Source organism: Ahaetulla prasina, chromosome 1, assembly GCF_028640845.1.
Source record: "Ahaetulla prasina isolate Xishuangbanna chromosome 1, ASM2864084v1, whole genome shotgun sequence".
Lineage (NCBI taxonomy): Eukaryota > Metazoa > Chordata > Lepidosauria > Squamata > Colubridae > Ahaetulla > Ahaetulla prasina.
Window position 1 is genome coordinate 358,509,214 of NC_080539.1, and position 16,211 is coordinate 358,525,424.

At 43.7% G+C, this 16,211-nt stretch overlaps 1 protein-coding gene across 2 annotated transcripts in view; it reads right to left on the reverse strand.

Annotated features, from left to right (window-relative positions):
• Positions 1-12,053: 12,053 nt before the first annotated feature.
• Positions 12,054-16,211, reverse strand: part of PIK3R2 (phosphoinositide-3-kinase regulatory subunit 2) — a 37,029-nt gene continuing 32,871 nt past the window's right edge. For both annotated transcript variants that reach the window (XM_058163223.1, XM_058163222.1), the window contains one exon: positions 12,054-14,558. In XM_058163223.1, the coding sequence (XP_058019206.1) occupies positions 14,366-14,558 (193 nt within the window). In that variant the 3' untranslated portion in view covers positions 12,054-14,365. The remainder of the gene's footprint in view (positions 14,559-16,211) is intronic.

A 16,211-nucleotide genomic window follows, 5' to 3' on the forward strand; every position in this document is an offset into this window, starting at 1 on the left:
GGCTGAATTCTCTGAGTGGTTTACTAAACATAATTTTGTTTAATTCATTCAATAATTAACCCTCTAATTGTTATTGGACTCAAAACAACACTGGCTACAGGGAGGCTGATGAGCTAAGTTTTCTTCAGGGGCTAAACTGCATTTTTATGTTTATTGTCTATATGGACCCCAAGGAGAAACGTCTGCAGCACACCTTAGCTTGACTGCAGTATACAGGTATTCTGTACCAAATATCTATATTTCCTGAATTTGCAATTCAAAACTTGTTTTCTGCTGCCAGAAGCATGGTGGGGGACGATGGGTGGAAAGTTGTATAAGGTCCCAAAATGTACTTGAGTCACAGAATGCCAAAGAGAGAGACTCAAGAAGAGGCTTGGAAAAATATAAGCTTTAATTAGTACAAAGAAGAGCTGGGTAGACTATACCACTACATACAGACAAAGAGAATGCAATGAAAGGCCACACCTTGGGGAAGGTATGGCAGAGGCCCTCTGGCCCTTGCCTTCCTTTGGCAGTGCAGCAAAGAACGGGGGGTTGAGTGCTTAGCAACACAGGTATCAGGCTCGGAGTTTTACAGAAACACAAGATAACAGATAACAGAAGTTCCAGAGGCAATTCCAATTCTTAGCAAACAATTCTAACAGAAGCAAAACAAATCATTATAATGTCCCAGTAATTTACCTATTCTACTATTATTATGTCCCTACAGTCGGAAAATAGAGTGAGGGAAGAAGACAAGGCTTCAAAGAAACAGATCCTAAGTTGTCATTTTGCAACTACGGGTTTACTGGACCCGTGCCCTTCCTGGTTAGTACTGGCTGCTCAGGAAGTGACACGAGGCTGGCTCCAGGGGATTATAAATGCTTCTTTGGCTGAAGGGGCTTTCCCCACCGCCTTGAAGGAGGCGGTGGTGAGACCCTTCCTGAAGAAGCCTTCCCTGGACCCAGCTATTTTGGGTAATTAGCGAAGGTTGTAGAGAGTGTGGTTGCATGGCAGCTTCCCCGGCCCCTGGAGGAAGCTGTCTATCTAGACCCATTCCAGTCCGGCTTCCGACCCGGTTACAGCACGGAGACGGCTTTGGTCGCGTTGGTGGATGACCTTTGGAGGGCCAGGGACAGGGGTTGCTCCTCTGCCTTGGTCCTATTAGATCTCTCAGCGGCTTTTGATACCATCGACCATGGTATCTTGCTGCGCCGGTTGGAGGGATTGGGAGTGGGAGGCACCGTTTATCGGTGGTTCTCCTCCTATCTCTCCGACCGGCCGCAGACGGTGTTGACAGGGGGGCAGAGGTCGTCCTCGAGGTGCCTCACTTGTGGGGTACCTCAGGGGTCGATTCTCTCGCCTACCCTGTTCAACATCTACATGAAGCCACTGGGTGAGGTCATCAGTGGTTTCGGGGTAAGTTATCATCTTTACGCTGATGATACTCAGCTGTACTTTTCCACCCCGGACCACCCCAACGAAGCGGTCGAAGTGCTGTCCCGGTGCCTGGAAGCCGTACGGGTCTGGATGGGGAGAAACATACTCAAGCTCAATCCCTCCAAGACGGAGTGGCTGTGGATGCCGGCACCCCGGTACAGTCAGCTGCATCCGCAGCTGACTGTTGGGGGCGAGTTAGTGGCCCCAAAGGAGGTGGTTCGCAACTTGGGTGTCCTCTTGGATGGTCGGCTGTCCTTTGATGAACATCTGGCAGCCGTCACCAGGAGGGCCTTTTACCAAGTTCGCTTGGTTCGCCAGTTGCGTCCCTTCCTTGACCGGAATGCCTTATGCACAGTCACTCATGCTCTGGTTACGTCTCGGCTGGATTATTGCAATGCTCTCTACATGGGGCTGCCCTTGAGGTGCACCCGGAGGCTGCAGTTAGTCCAGAATGCAGCTGCGCGAGTGGTAATGGGAGCCGCTCGTGGCTCCCACGTAACACCACTGCTCCGTAGTCTGCACTGGCTTCCTGTAGTCTTCGGTGCGCTTCAAGATCCTGGTTACCACCTTTAAAGCGCCCATGGCTTAGGACCCGGTACTTACGAGACCGCCTGCTGTTACCTTATGCCTCCCATCGACCAGACGCTCACAGAGAGGGCCTTCTCAGGGTGCCGCCCGCCAAACAATGTCGGCTGGCGGCCCCCAGGAGTAGGGCCTTCTCTGTGGGAGCACCGACGCTCTGGAACGAACTCCCCCCTGGCTTACGTCAAGTGCCTGATCTTCGGACCTTTCGTCGTGAGCTTAAAACATATTTATTCATTCAAGCAGGACTGGCATAAATAGTTGATTTTAAATTGGGGTTTTAATAATATTTTAAATTTTTAAATGTTTTAATTATTGGCCGTATAGTAATAGTTCATTTTAAATTCTTTTAATTGTATATATTCTGTGTTTTTATTCTGGCTGTACACCGCCCTGAGTCCTTTGGGAGAAGGGCGGTATAGAAATTTAATAAAATAAATAAAATAAATAAATAAATTTTGCAAATGAGAAGGTGTGTTATATCATCAGCTTTGCCCAACCTAGAAGACAGCCTGGGTGACAACCAAACACCACCACCTCTGACCACTATTACTGGTGGTTTCAGGACATGGAGTTTGAGCAACACAGAAGAGCCAAGAGAACATGAATGGGATAAGATCTCCTGCTTGAGCAGAGGGGGCTGGACTAGAAGACCTCCAAGGTCCCTTCCAGTTCTATTCTGATTCATTTTATTTCTGGTGGCCCACTACCAGTTGGTATGCTTGTGCAAGTTTACTAACACAGAGCAGGAACGTAGGAGAAAGATCATTCAAGGTTGTCTATTTGTCAAATTAATAAAACACATTTTGAAGAATGTGATTTAACTAAGATCCAAAACGTTGCAAGAATAGATGTTAGTGGATGTGGCAGAATTTCAAGCTCAGGTGAGAAACCGAAGGATTGCTATTCAGGTTCCTCCACCTTTTCTTCATGTAAATGCAAGAATGTTTGACATTAGGAGAGTCATCTTCAGAGAGTAGGCCATTCCTCTAGGTTTAGACGAGTGTTTCTCAATCATTTAAAGATGAGTGGATTTAAATTCCTTGAAATCTCCAGTCATCTTGCTGGATTAGATTATATAGACACCTAAATCATCAAACCTCAGCAAAATTGTGAGTTTGTGAGTGGTGATGATGACATTTATGCTTCCATAATATGTTCTATGCAATATTTAGCCATGTCAAAAGCCCCAAGTATCATGTGGTATGATTGACATGGGATTATAACAATCATGACTCAACAAACACATGACACTGTGTTTCACAAGTCAGCACAAATACGCTGAATGTGAATAAGGTGAAGATCATTGTGTTTCAGCTCCTTCCCATGTTGTATTGTGTTTCCCCTATCCCTGTGTCTCCAGCGCTCCTAGAATGTTCCAATTTCCATTCTCTGCCATAATTGATGATCATTGAAAGAAATGAATGGTATAATGAAATTTGGAGCATGGCAACAAATGAAAATTAACAACAGAAATTAAATTTAAAACAAACAAACAATTATAATGAAATATGGGGGGATTTTATAAAATCAGTGTTGGTAGACGGCAAAGAGGCCTCTGGTGGCTCAACAGACTAATGCAGTCTATTATTAACACAGCTGCTTGCAATTACTGCAAGTTCAAGTCCCACCAGGCCCAAGGTTGACTCAGACTTCCATCCTTTATAAGGTAGGTAAAATGAGGACCCAGATTGTTGGGGGCAATAAAAGTTGACTTTGTATATAATATACAAATGGATGAAGACTATTGCTTAACACAATGTAAGCCGCCCTGAGTCTTCGGAGAAGGGTGGGATATAAATTCAAATTTTTAAAAAAAGGGAATAAACCTACTCAAGAATATATGCTGTTTTGGATGGGATAAGGACACAATTAGACTATATTGTATATTTTTAGCTGTTATAGAAGAAGAAATATAAGGGGGGGAATAGTCTCAGGGGGGATAACTGCATTATTTGTATTTTTTTCTTTTTTTGTATTTAGATGTGTATGTATATGTTCATATTCTTTGCATTACTTGTATTTAAACTAAATTGAAAAAATATTTTTAAAAAATTGATGATAAAATGACATTGCACCCATTCACTGATCTCACATCATAAATTGTATATTTTCATTCATCTGCATGATCTAGTGCATTTTCAGATAAACTCCAGCTTTATTGGTAGATGCAGGGGTGAAATGCTCCCGGTTTGGACTGGATCACCTGATCCAGTAGCGATGGCAGCAAATGGTTCGGAGAACCGGTAGCAAAAATCCCTACCCACCCTTTCCCCACACCTGCATGCCCAGCTGAGCTGTGAGATCATCAGAGGTTTTTTTTACTTCTAAAAGCATTTTTTCTTTGGGTGAAAAATGCTTTTAAAAGTAAAAAAAAAGCCTCTGATGATTGCGCGGCTCAGCTGGGATCGTCAGAAACCTTTCAAAGCATTTTTTCTACAAGCTCTTCGGCCAAAGAGGTTGTAGAAAAAATGCTTTTAAAAGTAAAAAAAAAAAAGTTGGCCACGCCCACCCAGTCACATTACCACCACCACCACCAACCCACGCCCACAGAACAGGTAGTAACAAATTTTACATTTCACCCCTGAGTAGATGGTTTGATGTTTCATATTTAGACTAATCACAAAGTTTGGGCTGGTATTCACAATTCTTCCCTCCATCCCTTCGTCCTGTTGTAGTGCCATCAACTCTACTTTTTGTGCCCGAGGCTAAATGATACTAACCAATACATCTACTACTGAGTGTCAGGGTTCCAAGTAACACCCCTAACGAAAGAAGACTCTGAGGCTTGAAGTTCCTCAAAGTTCCATTTTATTAAAGATGTCATATTGGTACATCTGGGAAAACCTGAATCTGAGAGCTTCGAGGTTTTCCACCTGGAAAAGAAAGTTCAAGTCCCTGCCCAGCATCCACATGTCCATCACATGGGCCAATCACAGCACCGTCCCAACTGGAGATGCCTGCCAGCCACACCCCTCCAGGTGTAGGGCAAGATGTCCTTGACTCTCTGAGAAAGGAATGTTATTATGACTATATATCACCCCTGCTCAATACAATCCTCCCTCCCAGTTTCCCAGAGCAGTAAATGTGGCAGGCTTGAAGGCTCAATGCAAAAGATGGCTTCCAAGCCTGACGCTGAGATTTAGAGTGCAAATGCAGAGTTCTCCAGGTCTATGTATCCTTGTTTTATCCCTGTAGTATTTACTATTTATTGATAATGGTATATTGATGTTTGATAGTTGATCTTTGTTTATTCATGTGAGAAGCACCTTCAAGTTATAGACATATAATATTCAACACTGAGCAAGTAAAAAGGTATATAATAGATCATAAAAATATAGCACATAACAAGTATGTAAAATAAGTAGGATTAAAACAAAATGACATTTCCCCAGTATTGGGTCAATAAAAATTCTATTCTATTCTATTCTATTCTATTCTATTCTATTCTATTCTATTCTATTCTATTCTATTCTATTCTATTTTCTCACCAGCAGGAGGTCTTCCTCTATACATGTTGAAGGATATGGTATCCATCATAACATATGTGAAATGAATCATTCTTCTCCAGATTCACACAGTTAACTTGTCTGTGAAAACCAAAAGAGGGATGTTAGATACTGAACTCACAGGATGTAGGGCAACATTTGATTTATTTTTGCTGATTGTCTATGGAGATTCTCAGTCATCCAGTTCATGGTTGTCCCAAAGGTCTAACTTCAAAATTGAAGAAGCTTCTTGGATGAGAAGTGAAACGTCTTCAAGGAAAACAGAGTCCAGTTGCCTTTTGAAAAAGCAACTTTGGGACATTTTTGCAGATTCCAAGACAGCTATGTTTGGACTCCAGAAGAGAATTTAAAACCAAAGTAACAGGACAAGCTACAGTCTCCTGCAGAGTGATTTCATAAACATAGGTTTATTGATTGGCTAACCAAACCTCTGATTTTTGCTGAAGTGAAAATATCACATCACTTTTCACAACTCTAAAATCTGGAACTGAATGTAGATTGTTTTGAAACACCCAACCCACGGTTTTTTTTAAAGGCCCACTTCTGCCAACAATTCTGTCACCAAGATGGACATTTGAAAATAAGAAAAAAAATGTGTTCTTCAACATATAACCAAGGCAACGGCAATACACTTTTTAAAACTAATTCCACACTAAATTCATCCATAAATTGTTACCTACCCCCAAGTTTATGGAAATTAGATTAGAAAATGGAGGAAAAAAATCTAGTTGTGTAAGATAAAGTAAGAGAGGGAGGTTTCTCCTATAGATATGTTCATATTGTTTTCATAGAAACATACCACTGAGGCGGTTTGCCACTGATTTGTTCCCTGTCTGGTCTACACTAACCAGCTACAATCCTGTCTGGGTTTCTTGAGATCTTTTGAATGAGAAACAAGCTCTTGCAATACTCTTTTCTAGAGTTGTGAAAGGCTGAGACCAGAATTCCTGCTGCTAAGTAAGGCAGTTGTTATGAGACATGCCCGTGTTTGCAAACTTTATTTTTGCTACATTTAAGTGAATCACGGCAGCTATTAAGTGAATCATATGATCATTAAGTGAATACGGCTTCTTCCTTTGACTTTGCTTGTCAGAAGCTAGCTGGAAAGGTCACAAATGGCTGTTGTGTCTTGTCCGCTCTCACCGCAGCCGGGGTCTGCTTATCTGCTCCCGAACACAGAGGACTGTATGCCTCCCGGCCCCAGTCCTGGCTCCATGCCCAGACAAGCTGCAGAGGAGGGGGCACCTCCCGGTCCCAGCCCTGGCTCCATGCCCAAGCAGGCTGCAGAGGAGGGAGCATCCCCCCGGCCCCAGCCCTGGCTCCATGACTCAGCACTCATTAAGGCCTGCCCCTCCCTTCCTTCTGTTGCCTCCGCCTATCCAGTCTTCTGATGCGAGGGTCACTCCAATCAGCAGCTGTTGGAAATAAACTTTCCTCAGGCTCACATGCTGTGGAGGAGGGGGAGGGGTCTAGCTGCTCCGTTTGCCTGGGCATGGAGCCAGGGCTGGGGCCAGGGGGTGCTCCCTCCTCTGCAGCCTGCTTGGGCATGGAGCCAGGGCTGGGACCGGGAGGTGCCCCCTCCTCTTCAGCTTGTCTGGGCATGGAGCCAGGACTGGGGCCTGGAGGCATACATTCCTCCATGTTCGGGAGCAGATAAGAAGGCCCCGGGTGCTGTGAGAGCGGGCAAGACACAACACAAATGGCTATCATAGGACACTGGGACACTGCAGCCATTGTAAATATATGCCATGCATGCACCCAAATTTTCATCAGATGACTACGGATACTGCGGTGGTTGGAAGTGCGAAGATCAGTTATAACAGGGGTCCCTAACCCCTGGGCTGAAGCCTGTTAGGAAACGGGTCACATAAGCAAGCGAGCGTGTGTGCACAAAGCTCCAGCTCTCTGAGTGATGGACACTTGCACTCATGCTCAAAGCTCTGCTCACACAAATGGAACTGGGCACGTTTGCACCTGCCACTCAAACTGAATCATCCCCTCTCCCCGCTCTGGCTCACCAAGCCAGAAAAGTTGTGGATGCTGAGTTATAAGTCACTTTTTTTAATGCCATTGTAACTTCAAATAGTCACTAAATGAATGGTTGTAAGTGGAGAATTAACCATATGGAAGCACTTGCTGGGGTGTTTATAAAAAGTGAAAATGGTGATGGAAGAATAATGGAGCACACAGAATAGAGAGTTGGATTATGAAATTAACAGAGCTTGCAGAAATGGCAAAGCTGATAAAAGACTTAGCTGGACTTCTTATGGATACAAGAATGACTAAATTCATACTTAAATATTATTATTATTATTATTATTATTATTATTATTATTATTATTATTATTATTATTATTATTATTATTATTATTATTATTATTATTATTATTATTATTATTATTATTATTATTTAATTTTTATACCGCCCTTCTCCCGAAGGACTCAGGGCGGTTTACAGCCAAGTAAAAACCAACAATAAATAAATGCGATACAGATAAAACCAATGATTGAAAAACTTAATCAATTTGGCCCCAGTTAAAAATACATAAAACCATAAAACCCCATTAAAATTTTAAAAAATCAATAATAAAAATTCTAAAAAAATTCTATGCCAGTCCTGCGCAGAAGAATAGATACATCTTCAGCTCGCGGCGAAAGGTCCGAAGTCCTGGGGGAAGTTCGTTCCAGAGGGTAGGAGCCCCCACAGAGAAGGCCCTTCCCCTGGGGGCCGCCAGCCAACATTGTTTGGCTGACAGCACCCTGAAGAGTCCCTCCCTATGAGAGCGCACGGGTCGGTGGGAGGCAAACGGTAGCAGTAGGCGGTCCCATAAATAACCCGGTCCTAAGCTATGGAGCGCTTTAAAGGTGGTAACGAACACCTTGAAGTGCACCCAGAAGACCACAGGCAGCCAGTGCAGCTTGCGCAGGAGAGGTGTTATATGGGAGTCACGATTTGGGGATTAAAAAGGTTTAAGGAGGAAGGAGAAATAATAAGATGGCAGTTACCAGAGAAAAAGAAGGGTAAAAATCATAATTCTATTTTTTCTTTCTCTACTTCTTTTTTCTGGTTTTCGATTTCCTTTTTTTCTTTAACTGTTTCTAGCTTTATTGAATTGAAAAAGTCTAACACTTTTTAAAAAGAGAGAAGTTATCCACACCAAAAAAGTCAAGATAGAAACTGCAAAATTGAAACTCTTCTTTTTTTATGTATGCTGCATGTGATGCTTGCAGTGGTTCTCTTACTGTGGTTAATATCATCCTTTGCTATTTGTGCGCCTCGTTTATAATTATTTTTTAATTGTGACTATTTTATGTTTTTAAAATTAAGTGTGAATCAGAGTCACTTTTGTAAGAGAGGGACAACTATACAACTGTTATAAATGAATATAAATAAAGATGGGGCTTTGTTCACATGGTCACATTCACCATCTTGGCTTTGGCACACAAGTACAGGTAGTCCTTGACGTACATCCATTTGTTCAGTTGCCATTTGAAGTTAAAACAGCACAAAAAAGTGACTTATGACCAGTTTTCACACAACTGTGGAAGCAACCCCATGATCACATGATAAAATTCGGGTGCTTGGTAACTGGCATGTATTTATGACAGTTGTACTGTCCCGGGGTCATGTGATCCCCATTTGTAACCTTTCCAGACGGTTTCCAACAAGCAAAGTCAATATAGGTAATCCTTGACATACGACTACAATTGAGCCCAAAATTTATGTTGCTATGAAACATTTGTTGTGAGTTTTGCTCCATTTTATGACCTTTCTTGCCACATTTGTTAAGTGAATCACTGCAGTTGTTTAAGTTAGTAGCACGGTTGTTAAGTGAATCTGGTTTCCCACACTTACAAGTGACCGGCGATATATATTGTTTGCAGTGTAAGTTGGGGCAAGTGAGCATTTTGGTGACTAGGACCAAGTTCATTTAAAAAAAAATATTCTGGTTTTGTAGGCCACAGGGTGACATGCCAACTATTTGTTTTGTGAAGAGGCGGATTTTTTTTGCAGCTGGAGAAAAAAAAAGAAGAGTTGGAGGTTTAGAAGAAAGGAAGCAATGAATATTGTGCCACCAAAAATCAAGTGTTGGTGCTACCAAGTTGAGGAGCATGGCAACTTTAAGGTGTACTGGCTGGGGAATTCCAGGAATCGAAGTCCACATGACTTAAAGTTGCCAAGAATGAGGAACACTGATTAGAGAATGTTCTGGAGACCACAAAAACCTGGTGTTATTGTCACCAAATAGCAGAAGAAAGATGAAGGAGAGCCTAGCAAGAACCCTACAAAAATTGCAGCAAGAGCAACCTGGGAAATGGCTGAAAACACAAAAGCAAAAAGTAAATCAGTCGCTAATCTTATGACAAGGTGGCAGTCGGAGGAATTATTTTGAAAAGAGGCTTCCTGAAGCAAAGACTGCTATGAGACCATTGGCCAAAGGACAGGCTAAGGGCAAATTCCACAAACGGCCAGATTGAGCGCCGAAGCAAAATTGCCACATACAGACATGAACAGTCTCTCCCCTCTCCTCAGGTCTGTTCAAGGTACATTGATGGAAGTTAAAGAAGTCAGGAGCATAATCACCTCTGCAGAAAAGTTACCCAACTACCATTTGCCTCAAGCTCTTAACCCTCAGGATGACTTTTATAGGTAGTGTTCGACTTGCAAGTTCATCTAGTGACTGAAGTTACTAAAATCCCCATTCCCTCCCCACTCCTGGGGAAAGGATACTGCAAAATCCCCATTCCCTCCCCACTCCTGGGGGAAGGATATTGCAAAATCCCCATTACTTCCCCACTCCTGGGGGAAGGATACTGCAAAATCCCCATTCCCTCCCTACTCCTGGGGGAAGGATATTGCAAAATCTCCATTCCTTCCCCACTCCGGGGGGAAGGATACTGCAAAATCCCCATTCCTTCCCCACTCCTGGGGGAAGGATACTGCAAAATCTCCATTCCCAATGCCACTCTGGGGCCAGTCAGAGGTGGTATTTGCCGGCTCTCTGAACTGCTCAAAATTTCCGCTACCGGTTCTCCACAACCTGTCAGAACCTGCTGCATTTCACCCCTGGACTGGCGGATGTAATCTGGGATAGGCGTCCCTCAAATAATTGACCTCTTGCCTTGAAGGGCTTCAAAGGGTAGAAATAACACTCTGAACTGGACCCAGAAGCAACCACAGCAGTGTCATAAATACATAAAACATAAATACATACATAACTGCTTGCACCACTGCATTAAGCACTAGTTGAATCTTCTAGATAACTCTTCAAGAGCAGCCCCACGTAGAGCATATTACAGTAGTCCAATCTGGAAGTGACTAGGGCATGAATGACTTATTGGAGCCCCCATGTAATTTTCCAAGACAGCAAGACAGTTGAATAAAACAGCAAATAGATGAAGAAAAGTCTGGCTGACCACCACTAAGATGCCCAGTAGGAGCCATTGAAGCATCCCAGGGGCGAGAACAGATTGCGGCCTAGCAGCTTGCTTCAGCCCAACCCAACAGGGCTCCTGGTGATAGCAGAAATCGATTGACTGACTCATACCACCAACTTCCAGGAAGCCTTGTCATTTGAGAATGGGAGGGCACTGCTTGTCAGGCAGCCGAATGGGAGAGCCGAAGCAAAGGAAGATTTGGCCAGGGAAACAGAGTCAGTAGCTGGCACTGCCTGAGCAAATGGGGAACAAAATGGCTGAGGAAGGCCGAGTCTGGTTTCTCAGTTGTAAGGGTCGCTCTGCCAGCTCAGGAAGCGGGAGATCTTTCTGTTAGGGTAGGGGTCTGCAAATTTGGCTCTTTTAAGACTTGTGGACTTCAACTCCCAGAGTTCCTCAGCCAGCAAAGCTCAGCAAAGTTGGCTGAGGAACTCTGGGAGTTGAAGTCCACAAGTCTTAAAAGAGCCAAGTTTGCAGAGCCCTGTGTTAGGAGAAAGGACTGCACGAGGCATGTGGAGAAAAATGAAAAGCATAATTGGGGTAGGTTTTGGGAGTAGGCTTTCTAAATTATTCTATAAATCAAAGGTGGGCAACTATGAGAACCTTTATGACCTGTGGACTTCAACTCCCAGAATTCATAGTTGGCCACTTCATAAATTGTCATGACAGTACAGTAGTACAGTATGTATCAACTCAGAAAGAAAACTAAATATTGGTATACTGGTTACTGAAAAAGTTGCCAGCCAATAGGCCACAATGAAACATTTTTTAAATTCAAGGGATAAAATTGTATTTAATGCTGTAGTTTGATAACTTTGTTTTTAACTTTTATATTAAGTTATGAAAAGACACCAGGGTTGCAGTATGGGTTGAGAACCCTGATTTATGTGCAGAGACATCATTTCTCACTTCTTCTTTCTACAAAAAGCATCAAGCTACCCACTTCCTTCTCAGGAAAAAAAAAAGTTCTTTAAAGGTTATCACTGCTTTGTCTTGGTCTTGCTTGACAGGCCTCCAACCCTCTGCAAAGTTTGAAAAAAGCTTGAATTATTTTTTTCCATTTTAAGAATCAAACATGAGGAGCAAAGAGAGAAACATAAGTATGTGCACTTTTGCATTAACACATTTCATTTTATTATTTTTTTTTATGTTGAAGTACCGTACAAAACTTTTCATTTTCTTTTTATCTTACAGTAACAAATTCTGACGCAAATACTGGAGCTTACAATGATGTAATAAACATTTCTTTCCTTTTTTTTCTTTTTTAAAGTGAAGGAGCCTGGAAAGTATGGCTGGAATGATGTGAGGAAGGGAAATAGGAGAGGTGTTTGTTATTATTGCATATATCTAGGATGAGAACACGCACACAAAAAGAAAACTTTTGCTGCTGGAATCCATTCATTCGAGCTTGCTCCGTTCTGCATGGGAGGAACACGCAGATCCAGAGGGGCATATGGCCATGAACCAAGAAAGAGCCCTCCTCCTTGCTAACTGGAAAAGAATGTTGAAAATTAAAATAATAATAATAATAATAATTCCATCCTTTAAGGGAGGTTAGCAATGGCATCAAACAGGGGCTTTGATAGGAAGACAAAAGATAAAAAAAATACAGCCTCAGACCAGAGACCGTTTGTTGCATGTGCCCGCAAGACACAAAAATCACAAGGGTTTGTGTGCAATATGGGTTGTGAGCAGGGGTGGGTTCAGGTGATCCTTTAGCCAAGGATCGCCGGGGTTCGGCGAATCCCCAAATGCCACCCCTAGCTGACCATGCCCACCCCGCCCCGCCCATCCCTCCCCACCCCTCCCAGGAGTCTCCACGTGGCCCTTCATCATTCCAGGTTAGTGCAGGGGCTGCGTAATGGGTCTGGAAGAGCAAAAAACAGGCCTACCAGAGGTTCCAGAAGTCCAGAAACAGGCCTGTTTCCAGCCTCCGGAGGGTCTCTGGATCCCGGGGAAAGCTGTTTTCGCCCTCCCAGAGGCTCAAGGAAAGCCTCAGGAGCCTGGGAAGGGCAAAAAAGCCCCCCCCACATCATAGTGCAGGCAGCCAACTACGCCACGCCCACCCAGCAACGGGGCAGTCAACCCATTGCTAAAGGATATGAAGCCCACCCCTGGTTTTACGGATCAAATGGCTTTAGACCAGCTCTTGGAAATTGAAGCCAGCCCTACATAAAGCAGGCCAGGTAATACAGGTGGACGAAAGCCTACGAGTGAGAATTACCCTCCCCTTCTTTTTGGGCAAAAGTTTGGAAATGAGTTTATGGCTTTATGCCAAAGAGCATGCAAGTCAAGCCGCCAATCTCCAGGTTCCATCCAGAACTATGGACAGGTACAGACCTGAGACGCAGGACTGGCCTGGATGCTGAAGTGGAGCCCTGTCAGAAGGGATGTCACACCTGGCCTCACAGGAAGGCTGAGGATCTCCAGCATGACTTGCTAGCCTCAGCATCAGGTTCAAAGAAGATGCAGGCTCTGCATCCTGATTAAATGAAGTCACGGGGGAAGGCTGAAGTGTGAGGCCATTTGAATCGGCATCATTCCCTCCCTCCCCCACCGCCCACTCAGCAGCAGGTAAAGTGCTTGGAAAGCAAGGCAGATTGAAAGAGTGGGGAGAAGCTTCTAAAGACCACGATAATGGAGTTTTCTTTTCCGCTCTCCATTTTTGCATATTTAAGAACAGAAGCAGCTGCATAGGAAGCTAAAAACGGATTACTGTCATATCACTCTACACCGCGGAAGGGGAAGGAAAAGAAAGCCAGCACGGGGGAAGAGAGTCACTGCAAAGCAGGCTGAGTTTTGCCAGGTGAATGCCAACACAGATGGATGCAAGGCCTGAGGAGTTCTTAACCATCTCATCCGGCCCTTCCCAGGCAAATCCAGGAGGGAGAAAATGAGGAAAGGAAATAATTGTCTCTCCCCAAATTCTTAGGGATTGCCAGCCTGCAGAAGCACCATTTTCTCCCCACCAAGAATAGCTTCTCTGCTGAGATCGTGCCCAGCGATATAAGGTAGGATCCCTAGCACCAAAAAAAGCCACTAGGAGGAAAATGAAGGAATTCAAACTGCACCAACGAATGTAAATAAAGACGTTAGCCCAGAACAATGATTTTCAACCTTGACCATTGCATGGACTTCAATTCACAGAATTCTCCAGCCAGTGTGCTAAGCCGAAGTCCAAGTATTTTAACATTGTCAAGGTTGAAAAAAAAACCCAGCTTAGAGAAAGGAGGGTAGGCAGGAAAAGGAAGTAGAAGAGGAGAGCCACCGATGGAAAGCAAGAACAATAGGCAGAGTTAACGGTGAACACAAGAAGAAAATCTGAGGGGCTTTTGATCCCATGGGGCAGTCAAGGAAAGGCAGGCCATCATCGGAGATTCTGGAAGGGTGGGAAGTGGTAGGGAAGGGAAGACAAGTGCTCATCTTGGAGGAGGCTGGGAGAGGATCGGGTGCGCCAGCGTGACATTGAGTGAGTCATTGTGCTGCACGAGGGAGGTGTGCTTGTAGTGCAAAACCAACTCCTTAAGCGAGGCATAGAGGTTGTAAGGTTCTGCAAAGCCATAGCCTGTTGCCGTCTTGTAAATCACGCAGTGTTTCGTGTCTCCATCCACCCTGCAAGAACAAGAAATTAAGAACTTACAGTTAACACTTTTGTGTCATTAAATATTGTTCAAGAAAGACGAAGAACTGCATAAAGGCAATGAGGGACAACTGGGAATGGGATGGGGGAGAAGGGAGCACAGGAAGAAAGAGAAAGTGGATGTTGTTCAAGATGCAGTATTTAGAATAATATTGAAAATTCCTTGGAAGAGCAGGCAATGCTCAGATAACTATCATAATCAGGTCTGGGAACACTTGTTGCTAAGCAGTGTGGACATAAAATCAAAAACCATGTAACCGCACTGATTTATGATGGCAATTACGGTCATTAAGGAATCAGGGTTGTTAAGTGTGAAGTCAAGTGACTGCCACTTGCGGCCAGCTTCATTAATGGATCTGCTTGTTGAAAGTCAGCAGTGAAAGTCGCAAATGACAACCACATGACTATGGGTTGCTGTGTGGAATTGCACGCTGGGGGCCAAGCATCTGAAATTCAGTCATGTGACTGCTGGGATGCTGGTACCTTGAGGATCAGCCAGAAACCTTCTCATTCAGCACTATCATAACTTCAAATGGTTGCTGAACAAGCGGTTGCTAAGCAAGGACCACCTGTATTTATTAAAGTAAACAAAAAAAGGGCAAATATTGCATCTAAAGAAAATGCAGGTCATAACTGGAGAAGCATTTTGTACCAGGTCCCCCACCCAGAGGTGAAATGTTACCGGTTCGGGGCGGTTTGGCCAAACCGGTACTGAAAATGCTACTTGTTCGCCTGAACTGGAAGTAAAAAAAATGCTTTAAAAAGTAAAAAATGGTTTCCACAATCGCGTGGCGCAGCTGATCATCGGAACTTTTTTTACTTTTTTTTTAGCATTTTTTACTACCACTTTGGGCGAACAGGTAATAAAAAAATGTAAAAAAAAATGTTTAAAAAAAAGGTTCTGACGATCCGTTGTGACAATCAGCTATGCCGCACAATGGTCGGAACTTTTTTTTTTACTTTTTAAGGCTTTTTTTTTTACTACCTATTGCCCGAATGAGTATTTTTGAGTAAAGTGTGATAGTTTGTTTTTGAGCTCTCTGTGACTCTGTAAGGTTCTTGCTTGTCGCAGGGGCCATTTTGTGTGAAGTCCAGCTGTTTTTGCATTGTGTGTGAATCAGTTGTGTAGCTTTTGTGTTATTTTTGTGTAAAGTGTGATAGTTGGTTTTCCCGGTCACATGACCACCCAGCCACGCCCAGCCAGTCACATGACCACCAAGCCACGCCACAAAGCCATGCCCACAGAACTGGTAGGGGAATTTTTTTGAAGTTCATCACTGCCCCCACCTTTCTGCTGGGAGGGGGGAGAGAGGGGATGATTCCGCACATGCCCGCCACTCGCACAAATGTAGCTTTACACACAAGCGTGCTTGCTCACTGCTCATGCAAGTGGAGCTGCAGGCACAAACATGCTCAGCCACCACTTGTGCAGCCGGGCTCCAAACAGGCCATTGGGGATCCTTGTACTAGATGATAGAGAACCAGGTACAATGTCTTTTCTAAGGCACATTCTAGCGGGTGCAGTGTTTTTTAAAAATGTTTTTTATAGGCATGTTTTGTTTTTATCCTTGTTAAGCGTTGAAATTATTTGATTAAGATAGGCGACCGTATAGTTTTGCAAAAGA